At 45.0% G+C, this 16,500-nt stretch overlaps 1 protein-coding gene across 2 annotated transcripts in view; it reads right to left on the reverse strand.

Annotated features, from left to right (window-relative positions):
• Positions 1 to 13,059: 13,059 nt before the first annotated feature.
• Positions 13,060 to 16,500, reverse strand: part of Syt6 (synaptotagmin 6) — a 57,246-nt gene continuing 53,805 nt past the window's right edge. For both annotated transcript variants that reach the window (XR_015452044.1, XM_087213277.1), the window contains one exon: positions 13,060 to 15,864. Coding sequence is in view for 1 of the 2 variants with exons in the window: in XM_087213277.1 (XP_087069403.1) it covers positions 15,793 to 15,864 (72 nt within the window). In the remaining variant the exon portion in view is untranslated. The remainder of the gene's footprint in view (positions 15,865 to 16,500) is intronic.

Genomic DNA, 16,500 nt, shown 5'->3' on the forward strand with positions numbered 1-16,500 from the left:
TAACTATGCTCTTTGTAGAATGCACCTGAGTAGCCATGACAACTTCTGTAATCTGTCACCAAAAGAGCATAACAGACTCAGGAAGCCCTGCCAGAACTCTTTGCTGTCCCCCTCCACTGCTCTGCTTTGTGTAAATCCTACTTGCTATATTCCCAGGGAAACTCCAGTAAAATTGGGTAAATTATAAGGAAAAGAAGTTTATGTAGCTCATGATTCTGGGGGCTGGAGGTCCAAGATTGGACAGCTGTGTCTAGTGAGAGGCTTGTGCCATGTAACATGGTGGAAAAGCAGGAAGGTAAGTGGGTACTTGAAGAAAAGCCAAAACATGAGGGGTGAGTTTGCTTTATAAAAAATTGCTCTCACAAGAATTAACCCAGCCCTGTGAGAATGAACCAACTCTTGTGAGAAAGGGATTAGTTCCTTTTAATGACTTAATCATCTCTGAAAAGTCCCACTTACCTAAACTACCGTAATACCAACCCAGTTTCAACCTGAGTTTTGCAGGGGACAAATGTGAAGGATGAGAAAGTTTTCAGGGGCTAAGGAGAGATGGAAAAGCATTCGAAGATGAGGCAACAACATTAGCAAGGTCATGGAGAGGTAAAAATACACAGGTATTTGGGAAATGCAGCCTGAGTTGAGACTGAAATGAGTATGAAGGGGCCTGTGGCCCTAGATGCCAATGCCATAGTGAGGAGTCTGAAGGAACGGGGCCTTGAGAAATGAGGCCAGGCCTCTGTTTCAGAGAGATCACCAGTTAGAAATGTGCCAACACAGGTCAGCTGTGGGTTCCAAACTTTCGCTACTAGGACACACATTCATTAATTTAACTCTGTAGATCTAACAATTTAATTTCAAACATTTAACACATTGCATTTATTGCACTTTTATCGATGGAACTGTACTGTTTACAATAGTTCTTCTAAATTTTGAAGACGCTTAGGTGTCAGAGTGTCAGGTGTAGGGAGGTAGAAGAGCAGAGATCTGAAGACTGCTCAGTAACCTGCATTACCTGGGGCAGGTGGGTAGAATGCCTGAGCTAAGGCCCAGTCTCTGAAAGGTGGGGACAGGGAGGAAACATTGTGTGGGTAGAATGGACAGAATGTGGCGAGTGGTTGGGCTGGAGAGAGAATGGAAAGAAGACTCAGTGTCTGGGCCTCGAAGTGAGAATGTTAATGGTGCCGTACCCAGAGAGAGGACTCGGAAACTGGTGTCCAGGAGTGAGGAGAGTCTGTTAGGGTGGATGCATCGAGTGAGCTCCTGACGCATTTACCTGGAGTTTATAGCTCGTGAAGGAGGATGGGAGCTTGGGAGAGAGGTCATTGCTTTGGGGCAGCTCAGAACATTTTCTGATGGGTAGAAAAACTAGACTCAGTTAAGCCTCCCATTCTCAGGCTCAGTGGCTAGAACAAATATCCTGCCAGCCTTCGCCTTCTGTTCGATTCTCTGCCCTAGTCAGTCCCCCATCATCTAGAGTCTGCTTCCTAAAATTCACCTGTATCTGTCCCTGGGAGCCTGTTGACTAGGGAAAGGGAAAGACTGATGACAGTGGAGGGTATCTGGAAGAGCGGCCAGGCCAGGGCAGCACCCCCCCCCCCACCTCCACTGCCTCCTATCCCTGCCTGTGCAGGCAGCCTGCTTATAACAGATGTTCGCAGTCATGATCAATCATCTGCCTCTGCTTTTGCTTCAAGACAGAAGCAGGGACGTGGTCATGGGAAACAGATGGCTCGTCCTGCTATAGGGGGGGCTGAGCTCAATAGCGGTAATGGGGGATGACCTTCAGGGCACTGGACAGAGCTCCCAGAGTGGGTCCTTGCTCTTAAGACTTTCTTCTGTCCAAACTGGCACTGTGCTGCATAGAGGGCTGCCAGACAGATGCCCAGGGCAGGGGAATAATGACACCCCAAGACTGTCCATGAGCAGCTGGAGTAGCCCAAGCTCCTGGGATTCAGAGCACTCCCCTGTGAGCTGGGTCTGGGCCAGGGTCTTCTCAGGAACAACTGTCCCACTCCAAGCTAACTTGCTAATTCTGAGACCCAGTGTTCCTGATCCAGAGGCCTGGACCTGACTATGCATCATACTCTCCGGCCAATTTGCTGAAATACAGTTTCCTAGGCTCCAGCACAGGTTCTCTGCATCAAAATCTCTGTGGGCAGCAATTTGCATTTTACCAAGCTTTCCTGGTTCAGATGCACAGTGAAGATTGAGGGGTGCTGCTAGAACCAGCTCTTGGTTACTGTTAAGCTTGGTTTCCTAGACACTATTCTGTGGACCCCAAGTTTGGTATTCGGAGTCTGGGTGCTTGACCTTGGTCTTGATTCATGTCCCCCACTTGGAAGTGGGCAACTCAACACGAAGGGTCACCTGCGTGTGTAAGGCAGCAGGAGGGGGTCAGATGAAAAAACTGCTCTTTGATCCATGCCTGGATGTCAGGTGTGGAGGTCTAAATAGAGTTAGTTCACCCAGCAGTGCTTGTTAAATATAATTTTAATTTGGATGTCTTTAGTTCCCAAAGCCTGCCACTGTACCTTTGTTCTATGGCCTCATGCATCTGTGCTACCTGCTTAGCCCCTGAAGGTTCTAGAGTTCTCAATCCCTGGGTTGAAACAGAGGAGGGTGAGCTGTGGAAAATTCCAAGAAGAGACTGCAGACTGCAGCAGCCATCCAGGAGGGACACACTGGAGGTCTAGAGGCACAGCAGGATAGGGGAAGAGGGAGGGGGACGGAGAGAGAGAACAAAAGAAGAAAAATAAACATGACACCTGATGGATGAGAGAGGAGAGTCAAGGGCTAAGCCAATGGGACAATGCGACTACAGTCCCCAGAGGAGAGGGAACCAGCTCTGAAGGAAGGGCTTTGTTGGGTATACTTTTTTTTTTTGCACCGGGGATGGAATTCAGGTCCTTGCACTTGCACAGCAGGCGGCGAAACCACTGAGCTAAATCCCCAGCAATGAACTTTGTTGTTTTTTTTTGGTACCGGGTATCGAACTTGGGTCCTTGCACTTGCATAGCAGGTGGCGAAACCACTGAGCTAAATTGCCGGCCCTGTTGGGTACACTTTTTGGGGTGTAGGTCACAGCAGGACATGTAAAGGCCTTGTTAAGGGGAACTGGCAGTCTGGTGCACAGAAGAGGGCAACTGGGGATGCAGAGCAGCCCCGGCCCCGCCCAGAGGTGGTAGGTGTCGTAAAGGTGGAGGGGTGGGTATTGTCCTGGATGAGAGGAGGGCTAGGGAAGGGCATGGGTGCTTGCCACTTCTAGGAGGGTGGTGTGTGAAGAAGAGTTGGGGTGGCGGCGATACTGGGTCCCATGAAGGATAGCAGAGTCAGAGAAGGAGAGAACTTTGGAAGAATGGATTGGAAATGCTTCCTTCAATAAACAGTTGGCTTCGTGAGTCTGTGAGAAGGTAGTAGGGGCGGTGATGTCCCTGTGGCTTGGCTCCACTCCTGGAGTGAGGTGTGCTGAGGCTGCAGAGCTCCTGGGTACCTGGCTTTCCGGAGGGGCTGGCCTAGACTCCCTGCACACCTGGCTCAAAGTGCACATGTGGCCTCTCCTCCACATGGCACTGTGTACTCCCTGAGCAGCTGTGCTTGGCTGAGGCTGAGCTGTCAGTGGCCTGGAACACTGTGGCACTTCTGTGCTCCTCAAACCAGAAGCTGTGCTCTGGTAAATGCGCTGGGGTTGCTAGAACTTTTAAGGATGCCTAGGTCACGTCAACTCCCTGGCTGGCTGAACACCAGCCACTTTTCTGTCTGGGCTTTAGCAATTCTCCCTCCTTGTGCCTCACAGCAGTCTGTCAAGTTGGGAAGCCTGGCCACTACCAGGCTGTGTCTGAAAGTCAGGAGGCCCATTTTAGGGTGTAGCAACTGGAGCTTGGGATGAAAAATGTTTGGTACTATGTGGCTTCAAGATTTTCCCAAAAGTGAAAATCCAGCTGGTTTGTTCCCCTGGTTTGTCTCTGAAGCAGTATCTGGTATTTATAGGGGACCAAACCAAGGGCCAGTCAGCTCAGAAAGGAAATTCCTGAGACTGGCATTCTCTGGAGCAACCATGGCCTGGCTTTCTCTTCCCTTGGAGTTCAGCTAAGGTTTTCCCTTGAAAGCTCTCAAAACTCTGAGAAGTTTGAAGAGCACACAGGGCGAAAGGAATCGACATGAGAATACACCGAATGTCTTTCTCTTTGTGCCAACAGCTTGTGTGTTTTTTATAGTTGATGGTAAGAAGGTAAGTGAAGGCCTAGGAGAATGGGTCAGTGGGGGGCCAAGGAGCTGCAGCATCCAGCTCTCTGGAGTGCTGGGCATTGTCACCTGTTCCTGCCACTGGTAGGACCTCCGGCTTTGGAAATTATGGCCCATAGTAACCCACTGGGCAGAAGCCAGTGCTGGTTGTTGTTAACACACACCTTCCAGCTGCAAGGAAAAGGAGTTGTGAGCTATTTCACATTTAAAAAGACAGTTGGAATGAGTGAGATATCGATGGACATGTTCATTAATTGTCACCACTTTTCTTTTTAATGCTCCGAGCTTAAGTTAATCTAAATTAATTACACAGCCACTTGATTTATTCCTTCCATCCCCCTTCCTGCTCTGCTCCCCCCACCCTTTCTCTGCTTAGGAGCCACACAGTGGCTTCTTCCCTTTGTTCTCAAGTTACCCAGTTGGGAAAGGTGAGCAGAGGCCTTCAGAGAAGTAGGCAGCTGCCCAGGCAGTGTGTCCTCAGGACACAGGTTAGAAGCTGAGCTGGCCACTGCTGTCACTGCTGCTAGTCCCTGTTTTATAGCTAAGGGAAATGAGGCTCAGAGAGGTTAAGTGATCTATCCAGGGTAAGCTGCTGTCTGGTCTGTTTTCTGCTGCTACAGGAGCCTGGGTAATTTATAAAGAAAAGTTTATTTGACTCACCATTCTGGAGGTCAGGATGTTCAGGAGCATGGTGGCGACTTCTCAAAAGGGCCTCTGTGCTGTGTCTCAACATGGTGGCAGGGCATGTGGGCACACACACACTCAAGACAAAGAGAAAATTGGAACTCCTTTTTTAAAATCAGAACCCCACTCCAGCAATAACTAATACATAACTGCAATAGTGGCATTAATCAATGCATGAATACTGAATTTTCATGACATAATCACCTCTTACAGGTGCTGCCTTTTAAGGCCATTACAATGATGGTTAAATTTTAACATGAGTTTTGGAGAGGATATTCAAACCATAGCAACTAAGAAAGCTCAAAAAGCCAAGATTTAACTCAGATCTTCTGGCGTAAGGCTCTTGAATTTACCAAGTACATTGGTAAATCCTCAGCTGGCAATTCTGGCAGGAAACAGCATTACATGACAGGTAGCCATGGGGATTCATATGCTACAGACTATAGTTCCACCTCCCAGCTTCACTGGCAGGGAGACAGAAAGCCAGGAGCAGGAGGATGGCTGCAGGTCAGAGTCCAGGAGGCTCCAGGGCATATCTCTGCATAGTAAGTAAGGCTATTTGGAGTCTTTGGAAAAGAAAGTTATTAGTAATTTAAGGAAGCTGGTATCTGAAGCTTGTCTGGTTCTTTGATTTCACAATCCATTTTAACTGCTCTGTGTCATTGTCAGTAATTTTTCCAGGGAGATGAAAGACCTGGGTACAAAGAGCCATGGCCCTTTCAACTCTGAGTAGCAAGTCCTCTGTCATCTCAGCCACATATATCCAAAAACTCTTAGAATTTCTAGCCACAGGTTTTCATTCCTCATTGCTCCTGCCTGAAAGGTTCTCCCAAACTGACTCAGGCACAAGACTGCAGGATAAAGCCACCCAGAGAAGAAAAATGCTACATGTCTCAGAAAAGCCTGAGGGGCCAGCCCACATCTATGCTCTGTGTCTCTCTAGATAATCTCTGATGTGTCACCAAACCTCCCCAATCTGTGCAGAAAAAGCACCACCCCAGGGAAAACAGTCATATATCCCCTCCACCCCAGCACTAATTTACTGAGTTATTTGTCCTCAGCTGAGATCCCTACAGGAAGGGTTACAGCTCTGTTACTGTAGGTACAGAGATGCAAGAAGGTGGGGAGCCAGCCAGCCTGGGGGAGTGACTGAGCATGCAGGCTCCTTGGGCCTCAGAGTTTGGTCTGCCCTCTCCCATGGTGATTCTCCATCAGATTGTCTGTGTCCTCAGGTCTAATGGTTCAGGTTTGGTTTGGAGCTGCATATTGCAGGGATGAGCCCTCCTGTCTTTTTTTTTTTTTTTTTTTTTTTGTACCGGGGATTGAACTCGGGTCCTTAGCTTGCAAGGCAGGCGGTGGAGCCACTGAGCTAAATCCCTGGCCCCGTGCCACCCTCCTGTTTTTATTGAGCTCAACCCTGCTTTCCAGTAGAGCAGCTAGGTTCCATCAAGACTTCTCTCTTTCTTGGATTGTCCATCACTACCAGGTGACTGGCTGGGGTTGGCTGTGATAGGTGGATCTCAAGACTCTTTAGTGGTCCCAGAAGCAGTAACTGATGTGGGGAACCAAATCAATATGGATGGCCAAGGGTTCTCAAAGAGGCCATGCCAGGACCTGTCTGGGAAAAGATAAAGCTGGGGTTTCAGAGGGTGCACTTCGAGGTACACCATGAAGAATATCTGCGTAATCCTCCTCTGGGATGCCTTGTGTCTCTGATGCATCTCCAGCACTGCCTTACTTTATTACAGAGTAGTTTTCTATTATGTGGCTGTCACCACCTCTGGATTATGAGCCTCTTGAAGAGTTGTGTTTTCATCAGACAACAGATTAACATCATGCTTGAATGTGTGAATTCTGAGTTTTAAATACCTGGGTTCAGTTGTGTGACCTTGGGCAAGTCTCCTAACCTTTCAGAATTGGAGGAAGAATTAAATGAGATTACACACGTGAAGTAATTAGCACAGGGCTTCTTGGCATATAGTAAATATTAGTTGTTCTTATTATTTATTTGTATTTACTTAGCCCTGTTATGTTACCTGATATGTATTAGATGCTCATCACATGTTTGTTGAGTGAATGAATGAGTAGGTACCTATATGTGCATGTGAAAGAAAAGGCGAACCTGCCAGAATGGGAGTAAGTCCAGTGATGAGCATTCTAGGGCAGAGGTAGAGCAGGAGAGAGAATTTAGGCTGCTGAATTGAGTTTTATTGGCAGGTTGGGAATCAGGACAGCACATTTGCAATTGTGTGAGACAGTTTTTACAGGAAATTTGCAAGAGTTGAAATTAGTGTAAAAGATCTGGTTAGCTGGCTTTGAGCTCCATAACTGTGTGTGGCCCTTCACTAATGGTCAGGATTTGTAGGTCCTCACTAAGCTCCAAGAGGTAAGGTGAATATGTGGACAAAATGTGAGCAATATCACTTTGTGGGATGATTATAGGTGTCCTCTCCAGTTAGATCTCTGATAATACTACCCAAAGTGATCTACAGATTCAATGCAATCTCTATAAAAATCCCAATGACTTTTTGTGTTGTTGTTTTGTTTTTTTGAGACAGGGTCTTACTGCATAGCCCAGGCTGGCCTTGTTTTGTTTTGTTTTTGTTTTTTGGTTTTTTTTTTTGGTACCGGGGATCGAACTAGGGACCTTGTGCTTGCAAGGCAGGCTCTGGAACCACTGAGCTAAATCCCCACCTCTCAGCTGGCCTTGAACTTGTGATCTTCCTGCCTTATCCTTCTGAGTGCTGGGACTATAGGCATGCACCATCAGTGCAATGGTATTTTCTAAAGAAATATCAAAATTCATCCTAAAGTTTATTGTAATTTCAAGATACACTGAAAAGCCAAAGCATTTGAGGAAGTTGTGCTGGGGATTGAATCAAAGATCTTATCCATGCTAGGCAAGCACTCTACCAAAGAACTATATCCTAGCCTTCAAAATCATTTTGAAAAAGAATAAAATTGGAGGACTCATATTTCCTGATTTAAAAACTTATTACAAAGCTATAGTAATCAAAACAGTGTGATGCTGGCATAAAGACAGACAAATGGACCAATGAAAAAACAGAGGGGCTGAAATAAATAATAACATATGTGGTCAAATGATTTTCAACAAGGGTACCAAGACAGTCTTCAACAAATAATGGATAATAAAGGATAGTCTTCAACAAATAATGCTGGGAAAACTGATACTCACATGAAAGGAATGAAATTGCACCCTTTTCTTACATTATGTACAAACATCACTCAAAATGAATTAAAGAGCTATGTGTAAGGAGCTAAAACTACAAACCCTTCGAAGAAAACAGAGCAAAGCTTCATGATTTTAGATTTGGCAATGATTTCTTGGATATGATATTGAAGGCACAAGCAACAAAAGAAAAAAGAGACAAATTAGACTTCATCAAAATTAAAAACTTTTGTGCATCAAAGGAGATGAATCAACAGCATTAAAAAGTAACACATGGAGTTTTACAAATCACATATCTGATAAGGGATTAATATCTAGATATATAGAGAACTCCTACCTCTCACCAACAGCAACAACAACCAGCCTAATTCAAAATGGGCAAAGGGCTTGAATAGACGTTTTTCTAAATAAGATAAACAAATAGCCAATTAGCACAAGAAAATATGCTCAATGACAAAAAACTAAAAATAGACATTCTATTCGACCCAGCTAGTCTCCTTCTAAATATCTTCCTGAAAGAGTTAAAAACATCATTTCACAGTGATATATGCATACCTTTAATATGACAGCTAAATCTTGAAAAGTGATTTATGTATCTACAACAGATGAATGGTGGTATTTACACACCATGGAATACTACTCTGCCATAAAGAACGATAAACGAGTTATTTGTAGGAAAATGGATGCACCTTGGGACCATAATGTTAAGTGAAATAAATCAGACACATAAGCTTAAATATTGCATAGTTTCTCTTATATGAGAAACCCAAAATATAAAGAGCAAAATAAAAGATATTAGGAAATAGGGAGATAGATCTTTTGCAAAGAGGAAGGGAACAAGAGATAGAGGGAGAGGAGAGGAAAGGGATGAAAAATGAATTAAGATGTGTTATGTACGTGTACCAACTCTCCACAGGGATTGTAATCATTATGTATTACAAACATGTAGTAATAAAAATAAAAATTGAAAAAAAGATACTCAACATCACTCTTAGAGAAATGTAACTCAGAATCACAATAAGATACCATTTTACATCCACCAGCACATTACCATAAAAAAAAACCCATGTTGGTGAAGATGTGGATATATCAGAATTCTTTGTGCACTGCTGATAGGAATATAAAATAGTGAAAAAAAAATAGTGTGTATCTGCTATAGAAAATAGTATGGTGGGTTCTCAAAACATGAAGCCTAGAATTTAATGATCCAGAAATTCCACTTCTAGGCATTGTGAAGAATTGAGAGCAGGAATTCAAATGGAGTTTTGTACACCAGTGTTCAGAATAGCAATATTGACAAGTAGCCGAGAGATGGAAGTAATACAAGTGTTCACTTGACAGATGAATGGATTTTTAAAATGTGGTGAATTCATACAATGTAATATTATTCTGCATTTAAAAGGAAGGAAGTTCTGACACAAGCTGTAACATGAATGAATCTTGAAGATATTGCACTGAGTGAAATAAGCCGCTTGTATGATTCCACTCATACGAGGTATCCAGTGTCATCAAATCCACAGAGACAGAAAGTAAAGTAATGGTTGACAGGGGCTGGGGAAGGGATGGGGAGTTAATGTTTAGTAGGAATGAAGCTTCAGCTTTAAAAGATGAAAAGTTCGGTGGCTGGAGAGTGGTAATGGCTGCATACCAATGTGAATGTATTTAATGCTACTGAACTGTACTGTAAAAATTATTAAAAGAAAAAAATGATTAAAATGGTCAATTTGATATGTATATTACCACAATTTTTAAAAGGCAAGGGCAGAGCTGAGAGGAGAAAAAAAAGCCTTGCAAATGTGGGTGAAAATGGGATTTAATGAATAGAGTTATATTTAAGCAACTTGGATAAGCTTGTTAATGAAGAATCATTTTATGAAGCCCTTGATTGATCTGTTTTTGTTCATCAGCATTTTCATTGATCAACTTACTTGGACATCTGTCCGTTCTTATTCACATCACGTCCTTTTTCCATAACTTCTAAATGTTGATGGTTCCTGAAGAATCTCTGTTTGAGGCTATCTTTGCCTACTTAACCCACTTAGCAGTGTTAGCCTCCTGTCTTCATGTCTCATTGCATGTGTGAGCATTCTGTAAATTAACATCTCACACCGACCTCTCTGCCAAGCTGCACCTTCAACTGCACCTGTCTGCAGACATCCAGCCTCCAGCCTCTCAAACTCAGTTCGGCCCAAACCAGGCTCATCATTTGTCCTTGTTCCCCTGTTTCTGGCTTCTGTGGAAGACAGAACACTCGGTTCCCAAGTATAAAAACATATAACAGTTAGCTGGGCATGGTGACATATGCCTCCTCCCCTCCTGGAAATTCAAGCAGCATTTTATTAAAGGTACTACAGGGGCCGGGGATTTAGCGCAGTGGTTTCGCCGTCTGCTGCACAAGTGCAAGGACCCGAGTTCCATCCCCGGTACCAAAAAAAAAAAAGGTACTAGAGTCCAACAGCATGAAGCCAGGCATACTGGAGAATTCTTGTTAATCTCAGTACTCTGGGAGACCGAGGCAGAAGGATTGCAAGTTCAAGTCCCCATGAGAACTTAGTGACTTAGCAGTAAAACTGTTTTAAGAAATAAAAAGGGTTGGGGATGTAGCTTAATGCCAAGGCCCTGGGTTCAATCCCCAGCAACACACATGCATGCGTGCACACACACACAACCTTATGAATCCCCCTTCCCTCTCCCTATACTCCAGTTTAGCTCATGGCTAGCCCTGTGGCATTTTCCCCTCTGGAACCACTGCATCTTATACAGGTGCCCTTATTTCCTCATGCACTGCTTGTACCTGGCTCAACCTTTGCCCCTCCTAAGTGGACACTCTCTGTGCCCCCAGTATCCCCTCATGGACTTGCTGCCAAAGGAAAGCTGGGGGAGGCCGTTCCCTCTGCTAGGGGATCAGATGCATAGACAAGGCTCACCCTACAGGGGAGTAGCACACAGCACAAATCATAAAGTCGCAAGGGGCTGCCTACTACACAGCAGCCCAGAGAGGGAAGAGGTTAAGTGGATGACTATGGCAGCTGGGCTGATTCTCAAGGTCAGGCAAGTGCTGCCATCCCCAGGGATTGGTCCATTTGGGAGCAGCCACCAAGCCACAGAAAGAGGGGGCCAGCAGAGCTATTCACAATAAAGGTGATTGGCAAGAACAAGACAGGTGCTAGGGCTAGAATCTGGTGGTATGGAGCTTAGGGCAGGGGACAAAACAGCTTCTTGCATGGAAATCCTGTGTTTTGCATGGGCTGACCAGTGGCAGTTGAGCTTGGGGGTTCCCTGTCTCCTCTAGACCAGAGTGCTTAGCAGCCCTAAGAATTTCTCTGTTCTGGGTCTTCACTTGTGTGAGTGCCTCAGCCTAGACCAATGAAGGTGAACCTTTTAGAGACTAGTGCCCAAACTGCAACCCCAACCCCACTTATTTATCACAAAGTGCCAACACTGCAATTAAACCTGAATACTGAGGTTTTAGCCTAGAAAAAACAACTCATACATTAACATCTTTTGTCTTTAAAGAAAAGTAACATATGTGCCATCAGTTTGCTACCACTGGGCTAGACTATTCCTCCTCTTCCCAACTTCCATGTATCCAAATTCTACTCATTCTTAAAGGCTTCGACTGGATGCCACTTATTTGTGAAGCCATCACTCATTCTGCTGAGCTGTGTAATCTTTCTTAGACTTAGGCTTTCTTCAGCCTTCTATTTCACCTCCCTTCTGTACTTCCGCTTTCTTCCATGAACTGTCTTCGCATATTGCCATTTTACCTGACTAAGATTTTGTGGGCAAGATTCATTCAACAACAAATAGAATACATTGTTCCCCTTTCTTCAGTTTTCCTGAAGCATCCATTCAGTAGCTGTCACCCTCCCCAGGCCTGTGAGGTTCACTGTAGTCTTCCCAAAGGCTACTTGTTAAATATTTCCAGTCTTGTTTCCTCGAACTCCTGATGCTTTTGGAGGTTGTATGGGTAGTTTGGGCAATGGACTGCGAAAGAAAGAAAGAAACGTAGGCCTGTTGTGAGACCCTTATCAGTGTTCTTTTCTTTTGGAGTTGGCAATAGCAGTGTTTGAGATGCTGGCTGCTTAGTCATCCTGAGACACCTGAATAAATGCAAAGAGCATGTCCCCATTCAGTCCCTGCACAATGGGCATGTAGAGCAAGAAATAAGCCTTTACTGCTTTCAGCCACTGAGATCTGAAGATTGTTATTACAGCACAACCTAGCCCATACAGTCTGACCCTTGTATCTGATTGGGTTTTCAACTCTGGATATGGCCCCGTGCATCATCAAATCCCACGGGTTGACAGGATGGGAAGCCTCTGGTGAGGGGGAGGGGCCTCCTTAGGAGGCCTGGTGCCTCTCTCAGCAGGTCAGTTCCCTGTAGAGCACCAGTAATTTAGATGCAGATGTGCAGAAGCGGATGTACCTTCCACTCTCCTCTCTACAGGCCTCCTTCTAAATTAATTACATGCTGGGGGTGAGCAGAGAAGCACAGAGGATATTCTATTAAGTTGCAATGTTCTTTTTAAATTTTCGAGTCTGCAACAGGATTTTCCCACGGCTTTGCCAAGTTCTATTTTACAAGAGTTAGCAGGATTCCTTTCCTGGTGGACGAAAACATTGTACTTTCCAGATATGAGTGCTACCCACTTCCCCAGAGAGGCTCCAGTATCTGGAGGGGCTGTTTGTACGGCTGAACAGCCGAGGGAACAGTGAAACCCTGAGTCCTACATGCTGCCCAAGCCACAAGCCTGACACAGCCCAGGCGGATTCCAGCCTGCTGCAATGCACAGCTACTCCTTGGGCAAAGTGACAGCCAAGAGCCCTTTCATCTACCTCTGGCTGAAGGGAAGTGGATGGAACATTCTAAACAAGAGCTTTATGACACCCTGTGTGTGTGCTGCCTGCTGAACCCAAGGAACATACAATAACAAGAGAAATGGGCAAGAGACAGAGATTTAATTGAATAAAAACTCCAGGCTGTGACAGGGTTGGGAAGACACAAAGCAGTAATTAACAACATAAGTTTTTAAATGATGATACAATTAATTAACATCCTGGGGAAGCGCAGAGAGGGAGGGGGGCATCTTTCAGCCCAGAAACACTGCTAAATGAAGAAGAGAACTTTGTGTTTTTCAAAACATCTGTGTGCAAACCACCCTGGTTATCTCGACTTCAGCAAAGCTCACCCAAGAGGTTTCTCATGCCAGGGGAAGCTGAAAAATGAATCAACTTTGAATTTCAGTTTACTCTGAAACCTGTATTTCAATTTATTCTCATCTGTGAGGGAGAGATACTGGGCTAGATAATGAAATTGGCAGCCATTCAGGCATCATTCTGGCTTCAGATTGAGGACTGACTGGGGTGTGTGGGAGGAATAGGGGGCCCAGGAGGGTGGGGAAATGGGGGTCTAGGAGCTAAAAGCCTTCCTGGGGTGTGTTCCTATGCCAGTAGGAATTTCCCGAGGCTGCTGGAGCTGGAGTGGTAGCTGTTGGCTGGGGTGGCATGGAGGCTGGCCATAATCCCCTCAGGAAATGATCTTCTGAAACAGTTGGAGGGTTCCCTGACAGGACAGAGCCACTTGGTATAAGAAAAATCTCTTGGATGAGCAATACTTTTCCATGATTCACACTGAGCACATTTCCTTCTCCAAAGGTTAGGATGGGTCATCCCGCCTAAGGGTGTAGAAACGACACCTGGACATGCATTTTGGGCTCACTTTTGGAAGGATCGTCTCATACTATTTTGCGAGCTCCTTATGGCCCAAGAAACTCAGTCGCTCCCTTTCAACTCGCAAGATCAGCAGCATCTGCTCAGTGATTGAAATGGCCATCTTGATGGGGTTAATCTAGAAACATAATGAAGTGTGTTGCCTGCTGAGAGTCTTGGCATGACCTTGGGGTTTTTCTAACTTTCAAGAGAACATCCAAACACAGCACTGCCTGACTAGGGAGGCCTATCAATCACAAGAAATTTGGGGAGCCAGGCGATCTACACATTAGTCCCTAGTGTAAGGTTCCGTACAGAATGGAGTTTAGATTTATCTACATTTACTTTTCTAGGTGAGAAACATTTTACCACCATGTCCTGTTAGCTGATGCCCAATGTGGTCATTTTTAGGGCTAGCAGACACCACCTACCATTATATCAGATGATAACTTGGCTTGAAATGAGTGTTACTTTATTGAAAGTTGCCGCTCCTATAGCATGTAATGTATAGAAAGAATAAGACACAAGGTGTGCGAATAGCTTTTATGTCCTTGACCTTTCATTGTTGAAAGAAGGGGCTCATCAGCTGACTTGCTTCTTGCAAATCCTATACACGGGTGGAAACTGGCACTGTGCAGTCACAAGTTGGAGTGAAAACTCATCTCCATGTGCTTACCAGGGCTGTACAGACTGATGCTGAGGAAATCGACCTAGGGATAGGGGTTCATGGGACAGCCACTATTCACTCAATAGGAATGTGCTATTATAATACAGAACAGTTCAAACTTCTTTTTTCCTATGCTGAATTTGGCCTAAGATAGAGATCCGAAGGAAAAACAAACAAAAACAAAACCCCTCACGATCACTGAAACAAACAACACTGAGTACCTCAGTGATTTATGGAACTAAAGGTTTAAGATGAGTTTTATCCCAGAGTCCAAGGGGCTAAAATAGGCTCGGGCCGGCTGAGTTTCAGCAAAGAAGATCTTCCCAGAGAGGCCAACTCAAACAGTGGCTCGGATTTCAAAAGTCTTCTTTCACAAAAGAAAATTGTATCCAAGTTTTTCTGTGATCTATTTAGGCATTTAAAACAGCTGATTGACACTTTGTGGAGTGATAAAGGCATGTAAAATGCAGAAATCACTGTGGAACATTTGTGCCTCTCTTTCCTTACAACGAAGGTTATTTTTGAGAACAAAGATCTTGTTTGCAAACAAACGTGCTTGTTCACTGTAGCACATCAGAAAACATATGGTGTGGTTAGTTTCAGCAGAATCATTCCTAAAGAAAGTGACTGAGTCCCCATGAGGAATCAAGATGTTTCTAGTCCATGAGGCAAGCCAACAAGGAAGGGAAGCAAGGGCCTCTGCATATCTGCTGGAGGGTCACAAACACTGCAGAAGTCCTGTGACTTCGACATGGGACAGGAGTCCACATCTCGGGTTATGCCACACCAGTGAAGAGCTCCGAAGAGGAATAGCCTCGTACAAGGTCTTGGGTTGATTTGTACCATTCCCGCAGGGCCCTGAAATGCAGCTGTAGCTCCACCACACTGCTGCCTCCAGGGCCGTAGAGCATGGGGGAGACACAAAATTTTAGAAACTCAATCCACCTTTCCTCCAAAGACTGCTATTTTACATTGTATTTTATACAGCCAACTTCTGGGCTTTCCACCTTGCTGTTTCCTACTCATTGTTTTCTTGTTTTGTTTTTTCTTCTTTTCTTGACAGTAGACCCATACAAAGTGAAAATCACAAAAACATCACCTTGAGAGACAGAAAAGACTAAAACAGATCTGACCACAGGACAAGTGTCTTGGCCTTGACCGACACAGGAGCAGTTAAGACTGGAGTGGCAGACGGACAGCTGCTGCCTCGGTGACTGCACAACACTGCGTCTAGACGGCTGAACAAGTGCAAAAAGAACATCACTGAGTCTGAGTTCGTGTGGCTCAGCCCTGCAGCTCACGGTGTCGGAGGTGGTTTCGGAGATGGACATGAGCTCTCACTGTCGAAGCTGGCAGCTCGGCCCTGCCACTACAGGAAGGAGAAACAACTGGTTATTGACTGCCGGGGGAAGTGATGTTTCAACTTCCAAAACTGAACTAGCCCATGCACTCAGTTCACCTTTTCCCAGCTTCTTGAATTTTGCTGTCAGCCATGCAAAAAACATAATGAAAACAGCTTAGAGCTTCTAGTGTGAAATACTTGATTTTTGAAAAAGATCTATTGCACAGATATTTTTAGCTTTCTTCACAATGTGGAGTGCCCAGGTGCGCGTGCGCATGTGTGTGTTTTAATGAGATGCTATGACTGGACCATTTCTGAGTGCTTCAGCTATTTTTCACACTGAAAATCAGATTATGTTAGCAGCGAAAGAGGCAGTCTGCAGAGTATGGCCTTACTGCCAAGAACCCACGATCATGAATTATTAGCAATTTGTCTGGGAGCTGTTAGTACAGAAAGAAACCTGATATTGCTTTGGTTTGGGGCTCTCTTTTTCAGACTTAATAGGTCCTATGGGCATTTGCACCTGGCCTGTGAAGAGGTAGAGGGGGTCAGGAGAGGCAGTCCCTTCCCTTTTTGGGGTCCTCTAAACGGTTTTTCCTGCCTAGCTCTCCTGTCTCATGGAGCTCCCCCTTTCAGCTGGACTCCAACCCTCCACGGAAGTGG

The sequence above is a fragment of the Heterocephalus glaber genome, unplaced genomic scaffold (assembly GCF_053883595.1).
Source record: "Heterocephalus glaber isolate CG9 unplaced genomic scaffold, H.glaber_assembly_v1.0 deba00001442, whole genome shotgun sequence".
NCBI classification, from domain to species: Eukaryota; Metazoa; Chordata; class Mammalia; order Rodentia; family Bathyergidae; genus Heterocephalus; species Heterocephalus glaber.